This window comes from Pygoscelis adeliae, unplaced genomic scaffold (assembly GCF_000699105.1).
Source record: "Pygoscelis adeliae isolate BGI_AS28 unplaced genomic scaffold, ASM69910v1 Scaffold106, whole genome shotgun sequence".
NCBI classification, from domain to species: domain Eukaryota; kingdom Metazoa; phylum Chordata; class Aves; order Sphenisciformes; family Spheniscidae; genus Pygoscelis; species Pygoscelis adeliae.
Genome location: NW_008824939.1, coordinates 2,888,877 through 2,916,728, shown reverse-complemented (window position 1 = coordinate 2,916,728; position 27,852 = coordinate 2,888,877). Strand labels below are relative to the sequence as shown.

At 35.2% G+C, this 27,852-nt stretch overlaps 1 protein-coding gene across 5 annotated transcripts in view; it reads left to right on the top strand.

Annotated features, from left to right (window-relative positions):
• Positions 1 to 24,908, top strand: part of LOC103918151 (sodium channel protein type 2 subunit alpha-like) — a 48,734-nt gene extending 23,826 nt beyond the window's left edge. For 4 of the 5 annotated variants that reach the window (XM_009325406.1, XM_009325403.1, XM_009325407.1 and 1 more), the window contains exons 17-26: positions 7,635 to 7,752; positions 9,688 to 9,842; positions 11,092 to 11,265; positions 15,459 to 15,581; positions 15,851 to 16,132; positions 18,566 to 18,623; positions 19,427 to 19,560; positions 22,578 to 22,682; positions 23,095 to 23,365; positions 23,725 to 24,908. In XM_009325406.1, coding sequence (XP_009323681.1) covers positions 7,635 to 7,752; positions 9,688 to 9,842; positions 11,092 to 11,265; positions 15,459 to 15,581; positions 15,851 to 16,132; positions 18,566 to 18,623; positions 19,427 to 19,560; positions 22,578 to 22,682; positions 23,095 to 23,365; positions 23,725 to 24,908 — 2,604 coding nt within the window. Of the gene's footprint in view, positions 1 to 7,634; positions 7,753 to 9,687; positions 9,843 to 11,091; positions 11,266 to 15,458; positions 15,582 to 15,850; positions 16,133 to 18,565; positions 18,624 to 19,422; positions 19,561 to 22,577; positions 22,683 to 23,094; positions 23,366 to 23,724 lie in introns of all 5 variants that reach the window. The other variant, XM_009325402.1, reaches the window with a different exon arrangement.
• Positions 24,909 to 27,852: the final 2,944 nt, after the last annotated feature.

The window sequence follows — 27,852 nt, the reverse complement described above, 5'->3', positions numbered from 1 at the left end:
GCTGTGCTGTAGCTCCAGCGCAGACTGTGTCTGGTATCAACTCCCCTGGCACCTGAAGACACAAGGACATTAATGGAGTGTCACTGCTTGTGCAGACAGCCATACTCCAGCCTGGATTGCTTTGTCTGGATTGTTTTGTTTTCTTCTGGGGTTGTTTTTTTTTTTAATTTGATTGGTTGTGGGCTTTTTAGGTTTTTGGTTGTTTTAATTTGAACTGGCAATGAATTTACCCATATTCTTTCCAAATTTTAGAAAACAAGTTTGTTCTAGCAAAGGGTAGTTAAATTAAATTTGAAAGGTGTAATAAGGTGACTCTTCAGGTGTTTCTTTCATTGTAGAGTGCAGTTCAATAGCATTACACTCATTTGTTATTTCAGCAGCTCATTTCCTGACACTTGACTTGTTCCATCTACTTTTTGGAGGTTCTGTTACTCCATATATTGTGTTGACCTCTCAGTTGAGAAGACCTTAGGTTACTAAGAGGCCCTTTAAAAGCAAAGCAAATAATATTCATAATGTGTTTGAAAGTATTAACTGCGCTTTGTAAGGAAGCTATAACATCTGCTGAACAGCTGCTACATCTTTTACGTATTATTAATCTGAATAAAGGATACTGGCCTTCTTTGTGTATTTTAATAAAACTTGGTTTTATGGAAGGAATATCTGATGAATCCAGGTAACTTACTCGTGCTTTGATAACTGTGTTAAAGCTAACACTTACCTGGAAATTATCCAGCAATTGAAGACACCTGGTTCTTCACTATTTTATATTTAAGAATTGGGTAACAAAATCTATGCCTTAAGAATTGGGTAACAAAATCTATGCCTTCTCACCTCTGATATTCAAGATTAAACATCAGCATTGCTGTTTATAAGATACTATCATCTAGTATTAATTTTAACCCACTCAAATTTGGAGAAGTGGCTAAGGAGTGGCATAGTTGAAAGACAACCACAGATATGTAAATTAACAACAAAAAGCCATTTCATGTACACTAGTTCATAGTCAGTAAGGAAATTGTCTTTCATTTTGCAGATTATTTCAGCTCTTTCTTTCAGATTTTCCCTTTCAATGGGAGCAGTTTATATTGGAGTTGTTAGATAGCTACGTTATTTGATAAGCCTTTGAGAAGTCATTGCTGAGATGTGAGATTAGATTTATACTAGAAGACTAGTAAAAGATAGATGTAAGGTACTTGAGGAAATTACAGGTTTATGGCTAGGCATGGGTTTTCGTTTTTACATTGCTATGTATCTGTTACAATCTATAATGCACCTTAAATTATTTGAAACATTTTTTCTTTCTTTTTTTTTTTTTTTTTAAGTCATGCAGTTAAAAAAGCTAATGATGCTGGGAAAAATTGCTTACCCAGAAGTTTTCGTGTTTGACCTGGTATGATTGATTTTTTTTTTTTGTTTTGTTTTGCCTGCGGCTTCTTTCTGAAAGTGCATCCTAGATACATATTTAGTATCTAGTGAAGACCAGGAATAAACTTGAAAATGAAATGCAAGGAAAAATATATTTCTGGTATTTTAAAGGTCTAATTACTACCATTTAGAGGATGCTTAAAGCTGTAATATACGTAGCGTGGATGTATCTATCTGTCTTTTTGGTTTGGGGTTGGGTTTTTTTGGGCGGTGGGAGAGGTTGGGGTTTTGTTTATTTTTGTTTGTGTTCTTTTTTTAAGTTCAGGCTGAAGTCCCATATACATCTATGAACTTCAGATATTCTGCTAATTTTACCTCATTCAGTATGTCTTTAGATATGCTTAAAGCTCTGATCAACAGCTATAAATGCTATGTTTTGCAAATGTGTGACATATCTAGAAAACGCATTTTTAAATAAGCAGGAATCCATACTTCTGTTTCCAGAACTCAAACAACCTAAAGGGTACCGTGTTTTAACTTCATTGCGTACCATTCTTACTTCTCACAGGAGTAAAATCAAGCTGGATCAGTCAAGAATGCAGATCTGGTGCTTTTTAACCAGGCAGAGCAACGTGTCACCACGTTTACACAGGTTACCTAAACAAGTCATACATATATGATCACTTCTGAGATTGATTGGCCTGCATGCTACTCAGCTACAGTATATTTTTCCCCATCCATTGCAATGTAGTGGAAACATGCACAGCCGCTCTGTAAGCTGAGTCCCATGACTCATGTCACAGCATAGTTGAGGGCAACCCCAACGTGTTCCCCTCTCCTTGTTACATCTTTGGTATTTTCTGTGCTACTTCCGTGGCATAACCTGCATGCTTTGTAGGTTTCTATTATTGTTGACTGAATTATTAAGCATCAAGACTGTTCAAGTTTAAGAGAAGTTAACAGGCTATGATTTTATGAGAATGGAAAGGTAATCTTCACTTGACTTTTTCTGTTCATCTGTTGAACCATTTTTTTAGCTGTCATGTAATTACGAACATTTTCTGATCATGTTCATTTGACCAATGCCTTTGTAGTATTACATATACACATTTACTTGTATGCTAAAATGTTTACATCTTTTGATATCAATTGTTTCATGTTTTGTTCACAATGTTTTTATAATTTACATTACAGTTTTCTCATATAAGAGAAGCTAAAATATAGGATGAAAGATACACTTCTGGGAACAATCAATATCTTTTTTTATACATATGCATAGTCCTTTTGAATATGGATGTAATAATTATATTCGACTCAAGAAGTTTGTGTATGTCTGTAAGATTGGAAGTTAGGTAATCATTTATATCAGTTTTTCTCTTAATCATCAATGATTGTTTCTTTGCAAACTTAATCCAGTTGCTTTATTTTTAGAAAGACAGGCATAAAACTTAATTTCAAGCAAAAATTCTAGGTAGGATTCCATGTAGGTGTCTAAAGAATTCTGGGTGTTTTAAAACGATAGAAATAAGGATGTTCAAGCAAGAAAAAAATATAAAAATTAGGAAAATCCAGGATAAGGCTAAAATTAAGACAATTGTTAAAAAGACAAAATAGGAACTAGTACCCTCCCAAACCTCTAAACTCAGGAACTCCAGAACTGTAAAACAAACCTTAATTGTACCAAGGTATGTGTTTCTTATTCCTGATGATCTCTTCTGAATAGTTGGGCAGTTCCGCTCCTTGCCATTTAGGGGTCATTGAGGTATTCCTTTTCCAAATACAAATTTTGTTCACATGGTTTTGTTGTGGAATCCTGCATTATCTTTCATATATTCTTTTGCACTCTATTATATATTGGAAATATTTCAGGTCTCACTTTTGTGCCCAGTGCGCCTGTAAGCTATTCAGAAAGATGGAATGAAAAAACACCTTTCTAAGGATTTTTCCAAACCATTTTAGAAAAGGCACTTAAGTAGGGGAGAGTAGAATGTGGCAGTATCCCATCCTACTGGTTCTAAGTATGGGGAGATGATTCTGATTTGATGGATATTGTTTATGTGACACTGCTCCTACTTCAAGCTTTTGCTGTTGTGAATCTGGACAAGTGTAGAACAGCATGCAAAATAGTAAACCAGGGGCTTGTAATCTTTCGACTGAAAAATACTTGAATCTCTTTCATTTGGATGTCACATTGTCTTACTGTAACCTTCCTTGCATAATAATGTGATGCTTTTTTTTTCTTTTTTTTAAATAAATATGCATGCCTTTTTTTTTTCTAAGTTATGTAGAGTAGGAGAGGTAGGTTTTGGTTTCAGTTTGGTGAAAAAAACTAAGTATTTTTTATGGACAATACTTTTGGTTTCTTTAAAAGGTAAATAATTTGCAAGCTTTATTTATAGACATACCTACTTCTATTCTTTCAGAAAAAGATAAATAAAAAGATCACAATAAAAGTGACTTTACCAACTGTGCTTACACTGAAGAGTACCATACTCAGTGATAAGTCAAGCTGATGTAGTAAAGATGATGATTATAAAAAATGTGCTTTGTGTCCTTTTTGTTGTTTAATTAATAGTTGGGACTAAATGGAAAAATGAGATTTCTGAAAATAGATCTGATTAAGCAGGAAAATATTCAATTGATGGAATATAAGTGGCGTAACACAGGTGTGCTAAGGTTTTCTGTTGCATTTCTACATAGTAATATTTTTGGATCCTCTTTTCTAAGAGGTTCCTGAACATACTGTCAAAAGCACTGTTATCAACAATTGTCTTTCACATTTTACTGCAGTTCTTTACCTCATTCTCCAGCAAAAAGACCCTCAGTCTATTTAAATTAAAAATAAAGAGAGAGAGAGAGGGAGTTCCTTAGTAAATGAGAAGATGAGAATATGCAGCACAGTCTTCCTGTGGGTTTGTTTTGTTTGTTTTTTTTTAAATTACAAAAGACAATGTTTCCCTTTTATTCCTTGTATTAACAGCTGTATTGCTGGTACGTTTGTTCTTTGCTTTGAAGGTTGGGAAACATATTAGATTTTCCTTTACTATTTGAATATTAAAACGTGAACGACGTATAAATTGAATGCACAGTAGGTTGCACCATGTACATAATCAGTGGCTTACTTATTATTAGCTCTTATTACAGAATTTTCTTTAAAGTCAATATCTGCAATTCTGTGTACACTTTCGTTCATTATTTTTAAGATGATGCTCTCTAAAGATTGACTCTTTACTAATTACCTCAAGCAATCCTAAGTGGCTTCAGTGGGACAATTTGTAGTAGTAACATTATTCTTGCAAGTATTTGTGCCATCATACCTTGACTCCTTCAGGAAAAAAGAAAGATCATGAGTTCCAAATTTTGACCTTATAACAGTACAGTAGATATTTGTATTGAAAAAATTAATGTATTCAAAATCTGAATAGCTTTTCACTGCCAACAGTGAAAAAGAAAAAAGTTATTATATTGAGGGAATTTTCTCTAACAAAAATGTTTTAGCTGCTGATTTGCAAACGTCAAGGCAGCTAATCAACTTTTGAGTACATGAGTTGACCCACTCAGTCCAGTGCTTAGTGTATACAATGAGGCCTTCTTACCTTAGTTTGGTAAACTTTGAACAGCAGCTAAGTGCCCTGGAAGGTGGAGGATGAACATTTCTGTCTTGCCTAAAAGTCCTGTTCCTGGAGTGATTCACAAAATTAGTTAGATCTCTGCAAACTTTTTACATAGCAAAGAAACTAACTGAATTTTTCATTAGAACAGGAAAATCTTCTATGCATATTGCTTTTTACTGTCTGTTTTTTTTTGTTGTTTGATACCTTCATCTTAGTGAAAAATATGAGCCCCCCACATGAAAAAGAGAACCAATGTTTATTTAAATCTGTAAATCTTCAAGCACAGGGTTATATCCTACACTGTCCTTAGAAGAAAGGGGGAACCAGGCTACCTATTCTTTATATCAAAATAGTTCACTGAACCTCTAATTTGATTTCTAGAGTCAAGAAAATTGCCTTTATTAACTAAAAATAAAGAAATTCTCTAATCTCTGATTCTTCTACCATGTATTAAATGAGATATATAACTTCATGTTCTAAACATGTTGATTCTTTTCAGTTTCTTTTCAATTTATGGTTGTTCATCTTTTAATGTTGTTAATTCATAAAAATCTGTATTCTTTCAGTTGAATTCATGTCATCTGCTCAAACGGTGTACTAAGTAGCTTACAGTTCAAATGACCCAGGGTACTTCATGTTATTTTTGATTTTTATTAGCAATATGACACAAAACTTCCTTGCTCTTAAAACATATATATTTTTAAAATTACTAATTTGATTTATAATTCAATTCATTATTTCAATTTACCCACCACTGCTGCAATATTTTGCAATATATATGCTATGTCATGGAATGATGAAAGCAGCATATTAATAAAATGATGGAGGTATATAGTGCTATCCTCAGGTTCAGTAGAATTAGTGATAGGAAAAGATGTTTGCTGTGAATATTGATATTTTAAAATTAATGCTACTAAAAATGAAAAGAGGTGTTTACATTAAATATGAGTAATTTGGGGGTTCTATTCCAGATAATCAGTTTCTAAAGTAGCAGCAAAGTAGGCAATATTACTGAATCATTTTTAATAAAAATTAATGCAGAACACTGGGTTACTTTTTCTTATTAAATTGTCTCTGTCTTCTTTCACAAACACAGCAAAAAAAATACTGTTTAATACCTAAAATAATTTTGTCCTTTCACATTTCACAATTGAGGTGTAAATATCGCTTGATTGGATAGTGCCTGTAACTTGTCTGCTTTTATATCTTAAATGTCTCTTAATCACGCACGTCTAGCTAAATTAATGAAAATGGTGTTGATTCTACAACACCAGGGCTGTTCTACAAAGTGTGCTTACATCATTCCCTACAGACATTTAGTTGTGTGAATTCATTACTGATGTTATATACTTCTTGATAATAACATTGTACAATGTCAGAGAATGCTGTGACCAAAACTACTTCGACTTAGTTTGGTACTCATACTCAGATTAAGTGTACAGGACACTGCATCTTCTTCTAAAAACTCCAGACTATGGGTTTTTGCAATACCCATGCAGATTACAAAAAAAATTATAAAATTAAGGCTTATTCTTTTATTAGTATGTTCTTCGTACTAATGTGACTTATGTAATTTTAATTATTCAAACAAAACCAAAAAAATCCTTTCTTTCTGGGTGTTAACTGTACAGGTATGTGTACCAGAGTAATGGGTAGTTTCAGAATGCACAATGTAGCACATATGTGCATTGGCAAAAAAGAATGCAAATTAATGCCAGTTGAAATGTATTTATCGTAATTTTCCTTTTTGAAACTTACCAGTATATATGAAAAAACATAAAAGGTGGTCATATGATAATGATAATTATGGGTTAAGATAGGGCAGGCTTAATTTGTTTTATGAATGTGTTGAGGGTAATTCACATCTGAAACAAGGTTTCATAGTAATCCTGATTTTACTTTAGTATTTTCCAATCTAGATCATAAGAATGATCTTAAAACAAAAAATAACTAAATTATCTGTGGTCAAAGGTAACCAAATTTTATTATAAATTGTCATATATGCCAGAAGTGGTTAGCTTGCATCATACTGATGTTTAAGACGCCAGTGAAAAATAACTGATAATTCATTTCCTTTACTTTTATATTATGGATAATGGGCACTGAATTAAAATCAGTCCTTAAAAATCTGCTACATTGTCTCCCTAGGACAGTTTACCCTGACAGTTCACAATTTAAAGTTTTTTGCTGTCAGAATTTACTATCTTCAGGTTGAGGAGACTGCTCTAATGAAAGTAGCTGCCACCATACATAATCTTAAAGTATACAGTATAACTGGTATTGGTTTAAAATGTAGCAAGAGAAATTATACTAAGATAATAATAGTAGAAAACAAAAAAAATAGAATATGTATCAGAAAATCTACTTGGTAGTAGTAAACTTTGATGAATGATAACACTGTACTATATTTAGACCAGAAATTCTGAAATTCCATGAAAGATTACATGATACGCCTTGCAATCTCTAGGTAGAAAGTGGATGATTTATGCACATTTCAACAGCATTGACTGCTATATGTGGATGTTTGTGTGTATTTCTGGTGAAAAATATTGTTCTTATTACTTGCACACAGTGTTGCATGCTTAAAGTTAATTACAGTTCTAAAAATGTAAGTATTAGTAAAGTATAACTGTTATGGAATTTTATTTTCAGAAGCTAAATTTTTCCAGCTCATCTGAAGGAAGTACAGTTAATTTAGCTCTCTTTGGAGAAGAAAAAGCTGAAACTGAACCAGAAAAAGCATCAGAGTTACAGGCATGCTTTACAGAAGGTATGTTTTACAGAAAGTATGGAAATAAAATTTGGGGTTAGCAATTACATTTTGGTTGTTTGCAACAAGCATTGGCAATTCAAGGAAGCTATTTGCTACAGCAGTCCTGGATCCTAGTTTGTCAAGTCTTATGTGATATGGTTAATTTTGCCTGTTGTAGATAGTTGGGCTGAAGTCCATGGAGCCATTTGTGTGATGCAAAGTTAAATATGTGTGCATGTGATAATTTATAATGTTTTTGAATAAACACTAGACACAATTCTAAACTGATTCTCAGCAATTGGTAATCCTCTTGATTTAAATGATGTTCTCAGTAGTGAAATCTGCAAGACCAAACCCTACACCAGGTTCACTCCACTGAGAAATTTAAATCAGAATCATGTGATTACCCATGGTCCCTTCATAGTGCTAGAAAGCAATCCAGTGGATGATTCAGATCTTGGAAAGTTTGACTCAAACAATAGAGTTATTATCTTGACATTACACCATTAATGGGGGGAGGGGGTGAATAAATATAATGTGGGAAGCAACAGGTGAATGAGATCCTATGCTTTTATTCAAGTAAAGAAGTCTTAACAGCATACTTGTATGTCCTTAGAAGTTCACATTTATTTTAGTTCTGTATAGCTATATCCTTTAGGGGACTACTGAAATTCACTGCATAGAAATTTCCCATTTTTGTGATATTACAGATTTTACTTTCCTTTTAAGTCATGATTAAAATCATTCAAAACAAAATGTGTTCCAGGATTAACTCTCCTATCCTATCCATGCTTTTTGATTTACTGTTATGAAGACACCCATGACTTAGGCTAGGACTCTTGTCCTTTGAAATATTATTTCAGTCATCTTTTAAAAAAAAACAAAATTGTTTTGGAATGTGGGGCTATATTGAATATATCAAGCTCTTAATTAAAAAAAAAAGTACGCTTCTCAAATAATTTCACATTATATTACAGTTCTTCCTTATCCTTATATTATGTGATGTCTATCAATCCTCGGGCATAAGATTAATTTTTCCATAATGTAGGCATTTTGGGTAGTTGAAGGTAGGGTAAATCATGCTCTTCACAGTGGTAGCTGTTTTATCTGAGCTGATGAAATATAGCATAACTTATTTGTAACATATGAACTTAATGACACTCACAGGAAAGCTAGGATACTGCCTTTGGGACCCATTAAAATTGTTTAAACTTGGTCATGTTTCTATGTGATTAAACATTTTTAAAGAAATAATTTAAATAGGACTACTATTAGCCAGGCAGATACTGAGGTTCATTGAAAAATGTGCCTTGAGGCCCCATGATAAGGTAGGGAGCTCTCCAAGGTGAGGCAGAATTCTGTGGGTGGTTGCCACAAATCTGTACCACGTGGAAAAACTCTCTCAATCTCCAGTTAAATCAGTTGTTTATGTCACAAAAGAGGTATCCTTAGTCAGCCCTTGAAGCAGAGGTCATTCCTCGATATAATAAAATAAAGGGTGTTTACTTCTGTGTGATTTATTTGAACCTTAGCTGAGAAACAAAAGTACTTTTAAAAGAAGCTGCTGTACTCTTGAACTAGTCCATGTGAAAGTTGCCATGTGTTTATACTCTTTGTTTCTACTCTCTGACAATTCTCATGTGTTCTTTGATTATCTGTATATAAATGAAAAATAATTTTTAAAAATGTGTTTATAAATGAAAATCAGCTCAATTAGATGACTTTTTTTGATTCTAAGCTTAATGTAGCGTCACGGTAGTAGAAAAATTGTGTACATGCAAGTTTTCCTACATCCAAAGTATCGAACCGAGAAGGTAAGGATGCTTTAAGTAGCATGCAGTAATTTGAAGTGCTGACTATCTCATGAAACAGGAGCTAGTTAAGAGTGATTTTGCTTTTTCAGGATAATGAAAATTCTACCATATAACAATTTGTCATTATTTGCATTATTAGGCTGTATACGGAAGTTTAAATGCTGTAAAGGCAGTATGGAAAGCACAAAAGGAAGAATCTGGTGGAACCTTCGAAAAACCTGCTACAAGATAGTAGAACACAACTGGTTTGAAACATTCATTGTCTTCATGATTCTTCTCAGCAGTGGTGCTCTGGTAAGTAGAGCTTACACCCATAGAAACAGTACCTATAAAAAATGTTTGATCAAAGATAGTATTATAACACATCTGTGTTCATTAAGAAAAAAAGATAAAGTTGGCTTGAAAGAGAGCTTGGAACTAAATTCCCAGAATATTTTGGGTAGTGCATATAAAATAAGTCATTAAAAATCTGCAGTCAAATAACATTCTGCAGATGAATTTTTGATGAATACAAGGTGATATGTGTATGTGAGAGTGCTTATGAGAAGGATTACACTAAAAATCTTGTTTAAGAAATTATAAAGATTAATATAAAATTAATTGTATGCAATAACTGCAACAATTATTCTACTTTAAATTAAAATTGTCCCCAAAAGCAGTACAGATACTGAATTCATCACATTCTCAGTTAATTTTTTGCTTTAGTTTTAGTTTCAGTGTTTCTAGACTGTTACATAGGAATCCTTGAATTCCTTTATACTGTTCTTGGTGACATTTAGTCCTTCACACAGCTACTAAGTATTGGTTCTTTTTGGTTGTTGATTCACATAGGATTTGGTGTATATGGTCATTATCTCTGCTCTGGCACCTGAAGCACCATGTCCCTGCCTTCTTCTCTGACTTTGGTGTTTGCAGGGTAGTTTCTCTCACTTTTTTCTTCAGTCCTCATACCGCCATGTGGTGTTTTGCCCTTTCTTAAGTATGTTTTCCCGGAGGCACTACCAGCTTCACTGATGGGCTCAGCTGCTTCCTGTGGTGGGTCCGTTGTGGAGCCAGCACAGGACAGCCCCATGCCTCTTCTCACAGTGGCCACCCCTGCAGCCTCCCACTATAAAAACCTTGCCACCAGCACCCAATATTGGAATTCAGCAAAGGTCAGCAGCAACATAATATTTAGTCACTGTAGCTCATTATTCTCTTTTGTTAGTTGAATTTATTATAATCGGGAGACTGCCTTCTGACTAAGCCTGACTGGGCTTTTCAGGGTGACAGATTGTAATTCTGAGTTGACTGTTATTGAAATTTCTAAAAATCTTTATGGCAACTTCAGTCATTATATTGTAATTCCATTATCAGGCAATGATAAAATGTAAAATTCAGAAAGAATGCAATTGTAATCTCTGCTTATGCTGGTTTTTCAAGGTAAAATATCTGAAGTTGAATGTGATTTTACTTTGCCATTTTTAATTCAATTCTGTTGACTTAATTTGTAGTTTGCAAAGACCTATGAATATCTGACTTATATGCAACCCATTCTTCACAGGCTTTTGAAGATATATATATTGAACAGCGCAAGACTATAAAAATCATACTGGACTATGCTGATAAAATCTTCACTTACGTCTTTATTCTGGAAATGGTGCTAAAATGGGTGGCCTATGGTTTTCAAACTTACTTCACTAATGCTTGGTGCTGGCTGGACTTCCTGATTGTTGATGTGGGTACTATACTTTCTAAATAGCCTATTTCTGTTGTTTAGGCAGGTCCTTCTATGTAACTCCAATCTGATACATATATATACAGTGAAGAATATAAATCGGGTTTAAAAGAACAGAAAATGACGTACTGGTGAATCAGATTCCATTGTAATTGTTCAGTGAGTAACTAAATCTGCCTTTATATTTATGCTATCATTGACTCCATGTGTTCTGTCTGTGTTTTACTGTGCTGGGTCCCAACCAGTGAGTGAGGACTATCAGCTGATTGGACTTCAGTCTTCTGGATTTGGTGACAGAGAACAAGGAGGAAGCAGACACAGAAAGGAAAGGGAAATTTAAGTGAGCACATGGGGTTGGGGTAGAACAGTTGATCCTGGGCTTAATGAGTCACTGGCAAAGAACTGCAGGGGAGAATGGTATCAGGAAGTCAAGAAGACAGCAAAAGAGGAGGGATGGGGGCAAGGAGGCAGCAATTGGAGTAAAGAGAAGGATTGAGGAAAACGAAAAGTGATGGCCGAATGGATCAATATGAAAGGTGGGAATTACTCATTTGCAATCCTCATTTTGATTGTTATGGCACTCACTGTCTCCTAGGCGGCAAGGCTGATTTCAGTGCAACTCTTCCACTTTTCATTGACACATGACTTTCTAAAGATTCGTTTTTGGAAGCTGAAATTATTTTGCTTTTGTTTGACTCTGTCTCCGATCATAGAGAATGCCTCTTGTTGCCTCTCTGAATTCTTATAAAAGAAAAAAAGCCAGGTTTTAAGTGACAGAATTAATGTTTTTCAACAATTACAATAAAAAGTAGTGTTGAAATTGTACTCCAAAGAATTTAATGAAATTAGTGACATTGTGTGATACGTTCTTATAAAGGAGTTCTCTTTGCATAGACATTTGAGTGGAAATCCAACAATGGACAGGGTTCTATTAATCAGATGGAATCTGGAATCTGGGACAGAAATTTTGTTCCCTAACAATAGAATTGAAACCTACCTAATGCTCTTTTTTAAATACTTTTTTGGAGGGAAAGGCACAAGTAGTGTTTGTCATCTGTCTTCCTCATTTAACTGTGTTCTCTTTCTAGCATCAGTTATGGGACGGGGGTGCAGAATACCTGTTCTGAGCAAATGGACTAACTTTAGTGAAATTAGATATAACATATGTTTTCTCTGGGAAATGCAATTTTTAGCTTTCTCCTTTTATGTCCTCTCCATTCCTGATGGTCTGCTTAGCTTTTTCTGACTTTATTGTCAGATTTACTTGTTACTGTTTTCAGCTAGTAGCAAGCAACTTTAACTCTTTCTCTTACTGCCGGCACTTTACCCATTGGTTTAGGTAACAGGTAGTGTGCTGCTGATAGTTTGAATCTATCTTTGCTTTATCTTCCTGTCCTATGCATTTAACCAGCTAAACATTGAACAAATTTGCCATACCAGTACTAGTCTAATTAAGTGTTTCACAGCAAGGCAACATTTTACAGGATCTTTTTAGGCAAACTGTTCTCTACCTACTGGTCTAAACTCTCCAGCTGTCCCTGTTTGGGAAAGAACTTATAGCATACAAACCGAAATTCCTACCCATTGTGATGTTCACAGTGTTTCCAGAAAAGGATAATTAGCCCCAAAACAAATACAAATGCTGGTTTTACTCAGCCTTCCATATGCAAGTTCAAAGGGTATAATGAAAAAGAACAAACATGGGATCATGTAGTGTTTAACAGCTTGCTTGAACTACCCTAAGAGGAAAGAAATCTGCGTAAGGCTTCCTCATGTGTAAATGCAACAGGTGACAGCCATCTGGAGTGGAAGACTCGGTTTTTGAGCTGTTAATCCAGCTGTACCGAAGGTTTCAAAAATTCTTGTGTATTAGACCCTCTCTTCCACAAGAATAATAATGTTAAAATAAATCTCAAGGCACATTAATTGTCCAAAACACAAGCAGTTTAACAAATCCAAAGTAAGATGTTTCCACTTTATATTAACAATGTGCTTTTCTGCAAATGCTGTATTTGGTAGTTAGAAGAACAGAAAGTTGAAATGAAGCTGAGGATGGATTCTGTCTCACATCTATCATTACAGTGTGTTTTTTACATTTCCCCTTCTTTTTGTTACAATACACCTTTTGAATTTACTGTATTGGTGAAAGTATATAATATTATTTTCTAATTTTACATCACAGAAATGTTACAGTTAGCACTTCTATATGTGGAAGAAGGTTCAGAGCTGGTATCAGGAGTTATCTAAACCATGATCATACATAAGGAAGAGGAGGAAATTATTTTAAAAAAAAAAAAAAGAAGAAAAAGTGCTTGCATGCACATGCACACACATCCACAAATGGTACCAAAAAAATTAAGCTTTAATTGCCATCAGCACCATGCGGTGAGATGAACTATCCTCCCTCTCCTTTCTCCCCTCCAAAAAAGAAAGCAGAAAAAAGCAGTATGTTAAATTGTATTTTAGTTTGCAAAGAAAGATAAAATTACAGCATCATTAAGTAGAGATGTGCTAATCTTGCAGGAAGAGGATTTCTTGCAATGCAAATATGCAAATATAATACCTGCATTATCTAAGACAATATGGTTATCTGACAGGAATACTTGAAACAGATTTTCTCTGTATCTTCTCTAGAATTATAAAAGTAAGGCGTAATGATCTTAAGGTCTTGATGGATTCATATAGATTACTGCTTTCTATGCTAAATGCTTGTCTAGCATTTGAATTTAAAGAAGGAACAGTCTTCTGAAACTGAGTATTATAGTTGAGTTTGTATAGGAAATGAGGATTGGTGGCATAAACGAAGGTCATTCCGCTCAGTGAATGTGTTCTTTTTCTGGATCTTCTCCTAGTTTTCTTTTTTCTTCTTTTTAATGACATTTTCTTCTCTTGAACTATGTGGCCTAATTATAGTTACTTCAGCAGCTGAATTATCTCAAGTTTTAGATGGGTTATTTCATAAATACAGGTATGTAGTGATACCTGTATCATGATACAGGTATCATGATACCTGCCATGATAAGGCATTGTAGTGATCACTGACTTGTTTTTCGTATATTGCACAGATGTTGAGTTCCCTGAGTTAATTTGGTTTTATGTAGTTTGTGATTTACAAAAAACATTGCATCTTGATTTTTTTAAAATCATCCCTGATTTTATTAAAACATTGCATGCTACGTTTAAAAGACACAAAAAATTAGCCAGTTTCTCATCATTGTCTATGTATTTTATAATGTGCCATTGTTTAACCCATTTCGATACTCTAAGGCAGATGACTCTAAAACATATCTGCCAGCTTCCTGATTAGTCTTGGACTTAGAATTTTTAGCTTCAGTTTTGAACTTCAAACACCAGAAACAGTGGTCTTTGCCAAATGGAAGTAAACATAGATTTTCTTCTGGTACTTGCTATTATGATTTTTAAATACCCAGATTGCAGTAGTCTGAAGAGACAACAAGCCATAACTCACAATTGAATTAACAACTCTGTCATAACTCCACTTCCCAGGAAAGTGCTGTCTGCTGTTCTGTGCATTTGAGTGCATTGCTTTTAGGTAATTGTATTGACATTGGCATTCCTTTGTGCCTGTCGTACGGTTAGGAGTCATGTGTGTCAGAGTCCTGTCTGACTGAGTATATACCACTTGCAAGTCTGTCATCATCTGCAGGCAATATGAATTAGTAGTTATTCATATATCTGTTATTATGTGAATTAAAAGTGCAAATTAGCAGAATCCAATGCTACTGGCTCACATTTTATCATGACTATAATAATGCATCTGTAGTAGAGCACTGTTCAGTATTGGAACATGTCATGTAGAATGGGATTAGGTTTTCGGTACATTTCAGGCTTTGGCTGACTTTATTGGGAAGATGAGCTTTTATTCAAATTTTTTTTATCCAAATTGCTCTTCATTTTGCACAGATATGATGTGCATTCTTCTGACTAGCACTCTGTCTGTGATGAAAATACCAGAGATTAAGGTCTCTTTTTGTTTAAACTGTTCTGAAATTTACACGCAACGTTCTATTAATTTTTTTAATTTTTTGTTCTTTATTATTTGTTCTTACTAGAAGCTTAGGGTCCTTATGAACTTTTTTCTGATATCCAGATCGAAGTTTTCTTCCTCTAAGATTTGTATTTTGAGGCTATTAAAAAAAAAAAAAAATTTTGTTTTTTTTTGTTTCCTCTAGGTCTCCTTGGTTAGCTTAGTAGCTTATGCCCTTGGTTTCTCAGAACTTGGTGCAATTAAATCCCTCCGAACATTAAGAGCTTTGAGACCTCTAAGAGCTTTGTCACGCTTTGAAGGCATGAGGGTAAGAAAAAAAGAAACAGTCTGTAAAACAAATCCATAAAAATATGCCTAATTATAAAATCATGGAGAAACACTGAACTGCATGTCTGTTTTAAGGGCCAACAGTAGCATGTTTGATTGTATTACATGTTATTCGTTTTCTGTTGGCCAATTACTTCAATGTATTCTTATGTTTTACATTAAATCTTTTGCTATATTTGAAAAAAGGTAATCTTTTTACTGCTCTACATACTATTTTTAAAAAGTTTTTTTTCTGTGTTTATTTACTAGGTGGTTGTGAATGCTCTTACTGGAGCAATCCCATCCATTGTGAATGTACTTCTGGTTTGTCTTACATTCTGGCTAATTTTCAGCATCATGGGAGTAAATTTGTTTGCTGGCAAGTTCTATCACTGTGTTAACATCACAACTGGTGAGCGATTCCCACCAGAGAAAGTCAGTGATGAAACTGTGTGTAACAATCTTACAATCACTACTAAGGATGTTCGGTGGAAAAATGTGAAAGTAAACTTTGATAATGTTGCAGCTGGTTATCTTTCTCTGCTTCAAGTAGTAAGTGTATAAATTTTGATAAATTAATTTTCCAGCTTTAAGTTTTGTAGCAGTAACATTTAATTCCGTAGTTTTCAGTGTTATTTTACAATATATGAATGGATATGGGATTTGATTTTATAATTGTGTTCTATGAAGATAAGAAATATTGCTTATGGTAAAAATCTGATACATTCTATGGCCATTTTGGAAGAGAAGGAATATTTAATACCTACCAGATGGATATAAAGTTCCTTTGCACCCACCACTAGTACTTTTTCAAGTTCTACAGGAATACAGTATCTAGTAAAAAAAAAAAAAAATTGCAGCTAGGATTAATTTTCTTTTATTTACTTGATCTGTTAAAGCGTGTTGACTTAAATTTTTACCATGGTAGCTCATCTGATCTTCAAACAAGAAGAGAGCCAACTATTGATTTAGAAAAAGTTTTTAAATTCACTTTTTCCTTTCTCTTCTTTTCCTTTTTATTATTCCTACTAGTCCCATTCCAGCTATTGTCTATTATTGTCAAGTGGGTTTTTTGGAGATAGTTTTTCGCTTGTTTCTAAACTGTAGATGAGAATTAGAATTTGCAGAATTAGTGCTGGATTTCTAAGCACAAGCCTTTTTTAGAGGTAGCATCTGTAAATTGGAGCCAATAGGACAGAAACATGTATTCCTAATCGGGTTCGCTTGACAAACTGCTTCTGGGAAAATATTTGTGCTCATAAGCACTTGGTAATTATTCTGTCTTTAAAAATCTCCAGCTGGTAGTATTTAGTAGTTAGTATTGTGCTAGCAGGCTACCATCTGATTGCTCCAGGGAGTAACAGTAACTATCGCTAAATAGCAGTAGGCAATTGCATAAATTACCAGTGTAGAGAACAGCAGTGCTTTTAGCTTTTGTAACATACCTTGCATAGAATGGTTCAGCTATGTTATGTTTCTAATAAACATACCATTCATACCTTGTTTTTACTTAATATCATAGCTCACAGGAGTAGGTTTGATGGAAGGCCCACTAGATGGATAAGGAAGTGGCTGGATGGCTTAATGTCCAAAGACTTACAGTCAGTGGCTTAATGTCCAAGTGGAAACCAGTAACAAGTGGTGTCTCTCAAGGGTCTGCACTGGGACCAATACTATTTAATAGCTTCATCGATGACATAGTGGGATTGAGTGCACCCTCAGCAGTTTGCAGATGACACCAAGCTGAGTGGTGCAGTTGACACGCTTAGAGGGATGGGATGCCATCCTGAGGGACCTTGGCAGACTTGAGGAGAAGGGCCCATGTGAACCTCATGAAGTTCAGCAAGGCCACGTGCAAGGTCCTGCACCTGGGTCAGGGCAATCCCTGGTATCAGTACAGCCTCAAGGATGAATGGATCGAGAGCATCCCTGCAAAGAAGGACTTGTGGGTACTGGTGGACAAAAAATTGGACATGAGCTGGCAATGTGTGCTTGCAGCCCAGAAGGCCAATCATATCCTGGGCTGCATAACAAGAAGCATGGCCGACAGATTGAGGGAGGCGATTCTCCCCATCCACTCCACTCTCATGAGACCCCACCAGTACAAGAAAGACATGGACCTCTTAAAGCAGGTCCAGAGGAGGGCCACGAAAAAGATCAGAGGGCTGGAACACCTCTCCTATGAAGAAAGGCTGAGAGAGTTGGGGTTGTTCAGCCTGGAGAAGCAAAGGCTACAGGGGGACCTTATTGTGGCCTTTCAATATATAAAGGGGGCTTATAAGAAAGAAAGTTTTTCCCAAGGCCTGTAGTGACAGGACAAGGGGCAACAGTTTTAAACTGAGGGTGTAGATTTAGATTGCATATAAGGTAGAATTTTTTTTTTTAACGATAAGGTGGTGAGACACTGGAACAGGTTGCCCAAAGAAGTAGTGGATGCCCCATCATTGGAAGTGTGTGATGTAGTGGAAGATGTCCCTGCCCATGGTAGAGGGGTTGGACTAGCTAATCTCTAAAGGTCCCTTCCAAGCCAAACCATTCTGTGATTCTATTATTTTCTTAAGATTTTTTGGGACTACTTATTTTCTGGAGTTTCTTCTAGGACTCTGTATATTCTGTCTGAAAAATGCCAACCCTTGCTGGCTGATTTTTGGAGTCCTCCAGCTTTTTGGTAGTCAGAAAGTTAGAACTGGGAGCCTTATTATAAATTGCAGTCTTTCTGTTATGCTCAGCTATTGATTGCAACTCATCACACGTAGAGTTTATATTAATTTGCATGAAGATTAGAATTTATTCAGTGTTTAAGTATTGGGGAGAAGTATTGCACAGTAAATTACTTCCTGTGAATACTTCACTTGTGTCTTACCAGACTTTTAATATCCCTCTTCTTGTTTGTGGGTGAAAATACATTGCAGAAGACAGTGTCTTATTTAGAATGTTTACAAAATTGGAGCTTTGATAGAAAATATTAACAAACTTTGTTTTTAGGCAACGTTTAAAGGATGGATGGAGATCATGTATGCTGCGGTTGATTCTAGAAGCGTGAGTGCAATATAAAATTTACTGAGTGAAAACAAATATAAGATTGATGTAATGCTTCTTGAATGGCAGTTGAAATAAAGTAAAATATAAAGAATAAAAATGTAAAACCTTGATAAATTTTCTATATAAATCTATGCACTATAAAGTAGTTAAATGTATATACTTTTGATAGGTAAAAAAAATTATAGCAGTACATCTACATAAAGTATTACTAATTTAATAAGCCATCTGTAAATAACAAAACTAATGAAATTTGGTCTCCTATTAATTTGTGTCACTGAGATCGTAAAGATTAGGAAACAAGTTTTTCATGTGTCTCCAAAAATAACCCAAATAATCAAGTGACATCCCCTGCAATAGCTAATCCAGAGCTGCAGACTCTGGCGATCTCAAAAAATAAAATTGCTGAATTTTGCCTGTTTTTCTGTTAATGCTGGTATTTGTTTGCTTCTCTCCTCTATTCAGCTCCTGATTTGCATAAAGTCCATAGGAACTTAATTGCTTTTTAGATTTGCACACTTCTGTCAAATCTAGTAGGAATTACATGAAACAAATGCCAGAGAGGAACTGGTAGACAGAAAGGGGAGCAATGGCAGGTCTGTGTGTGCAATTACGGAGACCTGTATTAAATAGATTTTCAAGTTCAAAGATAAGGCGAGTGTAGTGTATGCTCCAAAACAGCTGTTTTTCCCCCCTTGTCAAGGAGTTGCTGTCCAGCTGCATGCAACTTGTTTCTGCTTGGTATTCTGTAATTTGTCTTAACTGTTATTTGTGATGTGTTGCTGTTTTTCTATGTTTCGTAGGAAGGGCAACAGCCCAAGTATGAGGACAACCTGTACATGTATATTTACTTTGTTGCCTTTATCATCTTTGGATCGTTTTTCACCTTAAACTTATTCATTGGTGTCATCATAGATAACTTCAACCAACAAAAAAAAAAGATAAGTATCACATGTTTCATTTTCACAACACTTCATTGTTACTGAGCATTCAGCAAATGTATGCAAGGATAAATATGAGTGCGTGAAATTTCTCATAGTAATAGAAAGACAAAAAAAAAGAAATCCGCTATTAAGATTTCCTTTTGTTCTATTCAAAATAATGAAATAATACTCTGCTTTTTAAGGCATTTGAAGTAATTTAAACTTATGCTAAGTGTCTGAGTGTTCTCCACATCCCTGTACAGCCCAATGATATGTTGTACATCTGAAAGTTATGTATTGTTTTTCACTTACCCTTACAGTGCTGTGACAAAGCTATGTGAAAATGCCGATGACTTAATTCAAGCAAATAGATGACAGGGAAGAAGAGAATATGCAGAACTACAAATATCAAAATTGATAAACAGATAATGTATAGCAGTACTGTGAAGGCCTTCTCAATTACAAAGAGACTAATACAGACAAGCTGAATGCTGGAACTACTGCTTGTATTGTAAGATTAGAGAGGGTTGGGAAACTGTGTCATGAGTTAGTAGTGAAGAGAAAGAAAATTGTTGACGTTTGAAAATGTGTAGTTTTTCTTTTCAACTGAAATTATTTTTATTCTTCAAATGAACACGATTGTGTCAAGAACTCCAGGAGCATTTAAAAATGCAGACTATGATGGCAAATTAAATTCTACTTGCCATTTAAACTATAAATGCTGTCTAAGGTCTACAATAGTCTTATTTTTCTGTACACATTTGGAGCAGAATCATACCGGAATATTGATTTTTTTTTTTTTTTTTTTTTTTTAAGTGAGCTAAGTAATAGCTTTCTTCATTTGTGATTCTAAATGGTTTGCCAAGTTTGATTCATTGTACTGAAAAATGATATTGCTAGACTTACTGCAGTGGAAACTTCCAGTAAATCTTTCCACTTGAGATTGGAGTATGCGACTTCATATGTTGCTTCTTCAGATCCTTTGAGTCTGTTATCTGCAGACCCACATAATAGAAAGGATGAGTTTGTGGTTCCAAACCTCATGACATCTTCATCCTCCAAGATGTTTGCACCTCCCTTGGAATAAACATCAGGGGCTTCCAGTACTTAAGAGGAAGGTGGTTCAGTTTCTTATCCTTGGAGAGGAAGACTAAGGTTATATACATGCTATTGGCATTTTTGACTGTCTGTATGTAACAAGGTGACCTTACTCAGTCATGGGATGATTATAAATTCTATTAAGTTCACTTGGCAGACACTGTCTACTGTAGTCCTTATGACTCAGAAGGCAGAGAATAGTTCCGGCTAAAGGGCTTTTTCTGGCAGTGTGGTATACACCCCCTGTACACTTGTAGCTGTTGTATCTGTCACCAAGAAAGTCAAATACTGCAGATATCACAAAGGACAACAGTTAGGCTGGGGAAAATTCTATCTACATGCTATTCTTCAGTTTCATGTAGCAAATTAGCAAACATTAGTCACGTGTCTTTTGAATTTATAGATGCACCCGTGCTCATAGAAATGTGCAGATCACACAGTGCATGGCTACCCAGCAGTGTTTTTCTTGTCTTTGTTCTGCCTTCACATCACTGAGATCTCTCTGTTTTTGGCAATGTTGTTGGGATATGAATGGGAAAGACCTCATGTTGCAATATACTGTCCCTGTGTAGTTAAACTGTGTGCATTTCTTTGGTCCCTGTGTGCATCCTACTTTTATTACTTTAGTTCTCATGGGGAAAAAAATGTTCCACTAGCTGTCAAATTCCTAACCATTACGGTCCTCAAAGGCATATAAGGTATATCTCATCTTGAGACCACTATTGCTCCCTATGGACAGCACACTGAGACAATGATGACTTGTTCACTCTTAACAGCCATTACATCAATGAGGCAGCAGAAGAAATCCCCAGTTCAAGGCCACTTCCTTTATAGCTTTTTTTTTTTTTTTTTTTTTAATTTCCCACTGGGTAAAATCTCCTGACAGCGTCACATCACATTTCCACCATAATCAGCAAATTAATTCTTGGTTTTGCATCTAAGACCCTTACTCTCTAAGAACTGAATTTTACTTGTATATTTGGCTTATGAGGAGAGCATGCTAAACAAGATCTCTTTTGACTTCTAAATCTTCATGTCTATATGTAGCCACAGCTGAAAGACTCAAACACATCTTCGTCCAGATTCATTGTTACTTTCTCAGTAAGATTGACACTGCATTTGACAAAGTAGGTGTGACAAAGTCACAGAATCACCCGTGACTGAAATTTGTTTCCAAATGCCACTGCTTTGGCATCATGCATACCTGGAATGTACTTACAAACAAATGCATGAAAGAAAAAAAGAAGTTACTTGTCAACATAAATTGTATTTCTGACAAGTGTTTCCATATGTGTATTACACATACCCGTCTAGATACCCTTTTACTCACACTGCTGTCCTCTTATTCAGGCAAGAAACCCCAGAGTAAGCCCATGCTTCTGATGTTCTCTGTACAATGTAGGGGGATGATCAAGCCTCATATACACTGTGGAAGTATTATTGTGGCAAAAAAAGTCTGAACTGAGATACCTGTACTCACATGATAAAACGTGCATTCTGAAAAGTAACATCAGTAATTTCTTTTTCCTCATATGGTTTCCCTGAAGGCATATCAGCTCTCAGTGAATCTTTCTACCTTTGAAGTTTTTATATTTCTGGTTGATTGATTTACACTGTGGAGTTTATGATGTTAGGTTTATAAGTATGGAATGTATATTTTTACAAGGTTTTTTGTACATATTTAATTGAATTAATCAGGTATGGTTTTTTTTTTTAATAACAAAAGTTCTGGGGTTTTTCTCCATTCCTTAATTTGTTTTATTTTTACATCAAGACTTGTTAGATATTTTAACAATCTTTGATATAATTACGATATTTTGGTTTTGGTAACAATGTATAAGAATGAATACATGGTTCACAAAAAACGTGTTCTGCAGTGGTGTGAATTAGTGGATTTAAAGACTTGGCTGTAATCAGTTCTATTTTTATTATTTTACCTTGGAGGTCAAGACATTTTCATGACAGAAGAACAAAAGAAATACTACAATGCAATGAAGAAGCTGGGATCCAAGAAACCACAAAAACCTATACCTAGACCAGCGGTAAGAATGTGTGCTATTCTTGTATCATCTACATTTGGGAAGAAACTGCAGCAGTACATTAACTATCAAAAAATTTCTCCCTTAACTCTAAAATGGTTTAGGCCTAATTCAGGTTAGCCCTTCATTCTGAATTGAAACATGTACATATTTCTGTTCTGCAGGAAAAATCTCTCATATTTGTTATGCCTAAGGAAGCAGAGAATCAAAGAATCTGAAGAAATAGAAGCGTGTTGGGTTTTGAGAGGAAAACTTAGAGCTGGCAAATAAAGAAGTTACTGGACAGTGCTTTTCTTAGGTTTTTCAGCCTTTTGCTTGGTTATATGTTTTGGGGGAGGAAGAAGGAAATGGGAGGGAGGAAGAGGATGTTCGTTATGTACAAGATACTATCACCTTTTCCTTTTTCTCCCCTCAGAACAAATTGCAAGGTCTGGTGTTTGATATTGTAACAAAGCAAGCATTTGACATCACCATTATGGTTCTCATCTGTCTTAACATGGTCACCATGATGATAGAAACAGATGACCAGGGTGAACTGATGCAAAATATTTTATACTGGATTAACCTGGTCTTTGTTGTCCTTTTCGCTGGAGAATGTGTCTTCAAACTGTTCTCGCTCCGTTATTATTACTTCACCATTGGCTGGAATATTTTTGATTTTGTGGTGGTTATTCTTTCAGTAGTAGGTAAGAAATTCTTATATTCAAAATGAAATGTAGTAAGACGTATTAAATGCTTTATGTCTGTCAAGTTTTGCAGATTAGAGGAAATACTTAATTTTAATTTCTCCTGATCAATTAGGAAATGAAAAGCATACTTTAGAGTAGTAACTTTCTGAATAATTCTATATCAATTTTAATACTCCTTTTTTTTTTTCTAAGAGTGCTGGGAAAAAAGCTAAAATTACCCATAGCAGATAAAATTTATCTCCAATTATAATTTCCACTAATTCTAAGGTAGAGTTGTTCTTTATTCATACTTTGTTGTGGAAAATGTAATCTGTGATAAACTGTTACCCTTTTAATTTTATTTTTATGTTTCACAGGTATGTTTCTAGCTAAGGTGATTGAAAAGTACTTTGTGTCCCCCACTTTGTTCAGAGTTGTACGACTTGCCAGAATCGGTCGAATCCTGCGTCTCATTAAAGGCGCTAAGGGAATCCGCACTCTGCTTTTTGCTTTGATGATGTCTCTTCCTGCTTTGTTCAACATTGGTCTACTGCTGTTCCTGGTCATGTTTATCTATGCGATATTTGGCATGTCCAACTTTGCCTATGTTAAGAGGGAAGCTGGGATCGATGACATGTTCAACTTTGAAACATTTGGCAACAGCATGATCTGCCTATTTCAAATTACCACATCTGCTGGCTGGGATGGTTTGCTAGCCCCAATTCTTAACAGTGGGGAGCCAGACTGTGACCCTAACAAAGCTCATCCAGGGAGCTCCGTGAAAGGCGACTGCGGCAACCCTTCCGTTGGGATTTTCTTCTTTGTCAGCTACATTATCATATCATTTCTGGTAGTGGTGAACATGTACATTGCTGTGATTTTGGAGAATTTCGGTGTTGCCACTGAGGAAAGTGCGGAGCCCTTGAGTGAGGATGATTTTGAGATGTTCTATGAGGTTTGGGAAAAATATGATCCAGATGCAACACAATTCATAGAATATAGCAAATTGTCTGATTTTGCAGCTTCTCTGGATCCTCCTCTTCATCTACCCAAACCAAACAAAGTCCAGCTTATTGCAATGGATCTGCCCATGGTAAGCGGGGACAGAATTCACTGCCTTGACATCTTGTTTGCTTTCACAAAGCGCGTTTTGGGGGAAAGTGATGAGATGGATGCCCTCAGAATACAGATGGAAGATCGGTTTATGGCAGCCAATCCTTCTAAAGTCTCCTATGAACCAATTACAACCACGTTAAAACGAAAACAGGAGGAAGTGTCTGCTACTATCATTCAGCGTGCTTATAGACATTATCTTTTAAGACAGTCAGTAAAGAAACTTTCATTTATGTATCGGAAAGATGGCGTTGATCTGCTTATCAAAAAAGATATGACTGTTGGTAAGCTAAGTGAAAACTCACCTCCAGAGAAAATGGATATGTCTGCATCCACCACATCTCCACCTTCTTATGATAGTGTAACAAAACCAGAAAAAGAAAAATATGAAGATGACAAATCAGAAAAAGAAGACAAGGGGAAAGACAGAAAAGGAAATAAAAAGTAAATGACACAGAGGTTGTCCGTGATGAATGTTCACAAGCCTGAGAAGATGACATTTTTATCAATAGCGCTCTTACTGGAGGACTATGCCAAAATTACAAGTTTTTACATATTTACCCACTGCTACAGTCAGTGCCTGTACCAAGACAATGACCGTTCACTAGCAAACTCTCAGCCTGTAACAGGGAAACAACCTTGCCAGAAGAATAGTTTTTATTATCAGCTGGCACTAATGGAGAGGAGACACAAAATTTCTACTTGGACTGTAGGAACCCTTAATGGAGTGCAAAATTACCAGTCCTAATAAGTCTGTATTTTTGTGGAATAAGTGTATCCGCTGTGTACATTTCATCTCCTATGTGTGTTCTATGTGTGTCAATTTTTTTCGTGATCACATTTGCTTTAATTCACATACTGCTATTTGTAATTCTGCTGTGCTGACAAAAAAACTTAATACTCTTGCAGAGGAACACAAATGTCAGGAATACCTAATTATGGCATCATAATGTGAACATAGTTCTCTTCAAGCCACTTCTAAAAGCAGAAAAACAAGATTCCAGATTATTGAAGCTCAAGATCTAGATCAAATCAACAGCAAATGATAAAAAAGAACAGAGTATAGATAGAGAATTTATCAGAAAACAAAACAAGGGAATAATTTTCACAGAAAAGAGGTTGGTAGTTTAGTCTCTTGGTTTTAATATACTTATGTTTAATACTTTTTAGTCATTCTTAATTTATTATACAGTCCATTTCAGATGCAGTGATTTAAATAAATGATGTTACTCACACAACTCCTGTTTTGAAAAACATGAAACTATGAAAAAAACCATAGTTACTTTCAGAGTCTAAGATATCTCATAATTCCTGAGAGATTTAAACAGTTCTTCTCACAGAAAAGCTATGAATGCCAAATTGTGCCTGCAGGTAATTACTGAAATAAAAAAAGTGATAGTCTTTTTTTCCTTTTTTAACTGTAGACCCTGTAATTTCATGAGTAGCTTCCGTACTTCATTCCAAAGTCTGTTTCTACACTTCTTATTTCACATGAATATATCCCACTGAGGACAATAATCAAAGCTACGTGTATAAATTGATAGCAAAGTACCTTTTGGGACAAATACTACCTTAATGTATACCTCAGGCTTAAATTTCCGTACTTTGGAAGGATGGGTCATGCCAGAGACACAAAATACGTACATCAGAGTTGGTTTTGACCCCTCCTGGCACTTTAGTCAGGTTTCCACTGTATGTAATGCAATCTTCCATAGAAAGCTGAGATGACCAAAATGATGTACTTAAATCAGCTTTGTCCTGCATTGTGGTTTAGATGACTTTTTTATCATCAAGGCTGACACTATATGTGTAAGTAAAATATCCTCTGTTATTTAATCAGTTGTTTTACGCAGTGGTACCTGTTTGAACAAAGAGACAATGACCTAAGTACTGTAGTTATTGCATCAGATATGTACCCTAGTAAGTGTAGCTTATAACATTTCAATAGATAATATGATATATTCTGTAATACTCCAAATAATTGGGAAGCTTTAACTGATGCATGCTTGCTGCTATTATCCTACAGCTATTAAAATCTAAGATGGGAACGCATGTAAGTGGTAAAAAGAAAAAAAACTGTTCGAGACCATCATTCCTCATACCAGTAAGCAATAGTTTGCTGCTATTCTAGATTGTATTGTGTTTGAGTTTTGTAATCAGCAAATATGCAGTAAATAACCAGACTATACAGGACAAATGTGTTGCTTAAAATGTGGGGCTAGAAGAAAACTTTTATAATATATATCTATTGATCTATTCTTGTTATTTTGAAAATACTTTTATTTTATAACATTTTATACCTATTATAAGAAACTACACATATCTTCATGTCATTAGTAATTTTTATTGCTGTCTATCTGTGATACTTTACTGTTGGGAAACCTAAAATACTATGTGAATTGCTAATTGCAAGTTTCTGCTAATTATATTAAACATATTTTAATAAGGAATAATTTAAAAAGAAATGGACAGTACATTTCTTTTTCTGATCAGTAGGTAGGTCTTTATATGTGAAACAAGATAGAAGGGTTTCTTTTGAAATTATAATCCTGTCTGTCAATTTTCAGGGTAATCTTAGTCATAGAAACATTGTTTTTCCCCAGTGTTAGTCTCACACTGTCTGCTTTCCTTGTTGATTCATACTGCAGCAGAAGCGCTTTAAATATAATTTGTTATTCAAAATCTTTCTTCATGAGAATGAATAGTGAACCCGTGCAATGGACAGTGGAATACCTTGCATTTCTTACAAAAGAACTGGAGTATAGATGGGCTCCTGCTTTTATAGAAACTATTGGCTCATAGTGTACTGATGAACTGCATGCAGGGAGTTGTTTTACCAAAAATAACCACATTGCTAACAACCCAGAAGAATAAAGATAACCTTTTTATGTACTTGTTTTAGTCTTTGTGTTTTTATTGTATGAAGTTTATACAGATTAACAAGTAATGGTTGGTAAAATTAAGGGGGAGCCACTTTAGCAATGAGGCAGTGTGTTTTAGACATATAGATCACATGTTGCTTTATAATGTCCCCACGTGCTGTAAGAAGAACAGGCGGGGAAGACGACCGGCCTGGCTGAACGGGGAGCTTTTGCTGGGACTCAGGAGAAAAAGGAGAGTTTACTGCTTGTGGAAGAAGGGGCAGGAGACTCAAGAAGAGTACAGGGATCTCGTTAGGTCGTGCAGAGAGGAAATGAGAAAGGCAAAAGCCCAGCTAGAACGCAACCTGGCCGCTGTTGTTAGAGACAACAAAACATGTTTTTACAAATATATTAATGACAAGAAGAGAGCCAAGGAGAATCTCCATCCTTTATTGGATGCGGGGGGGAACATTGTCCCCGAGGATGAGGAAAAGGCTGAGGTACTTAATGCCTTCTTTGCCTCAGTCTTTA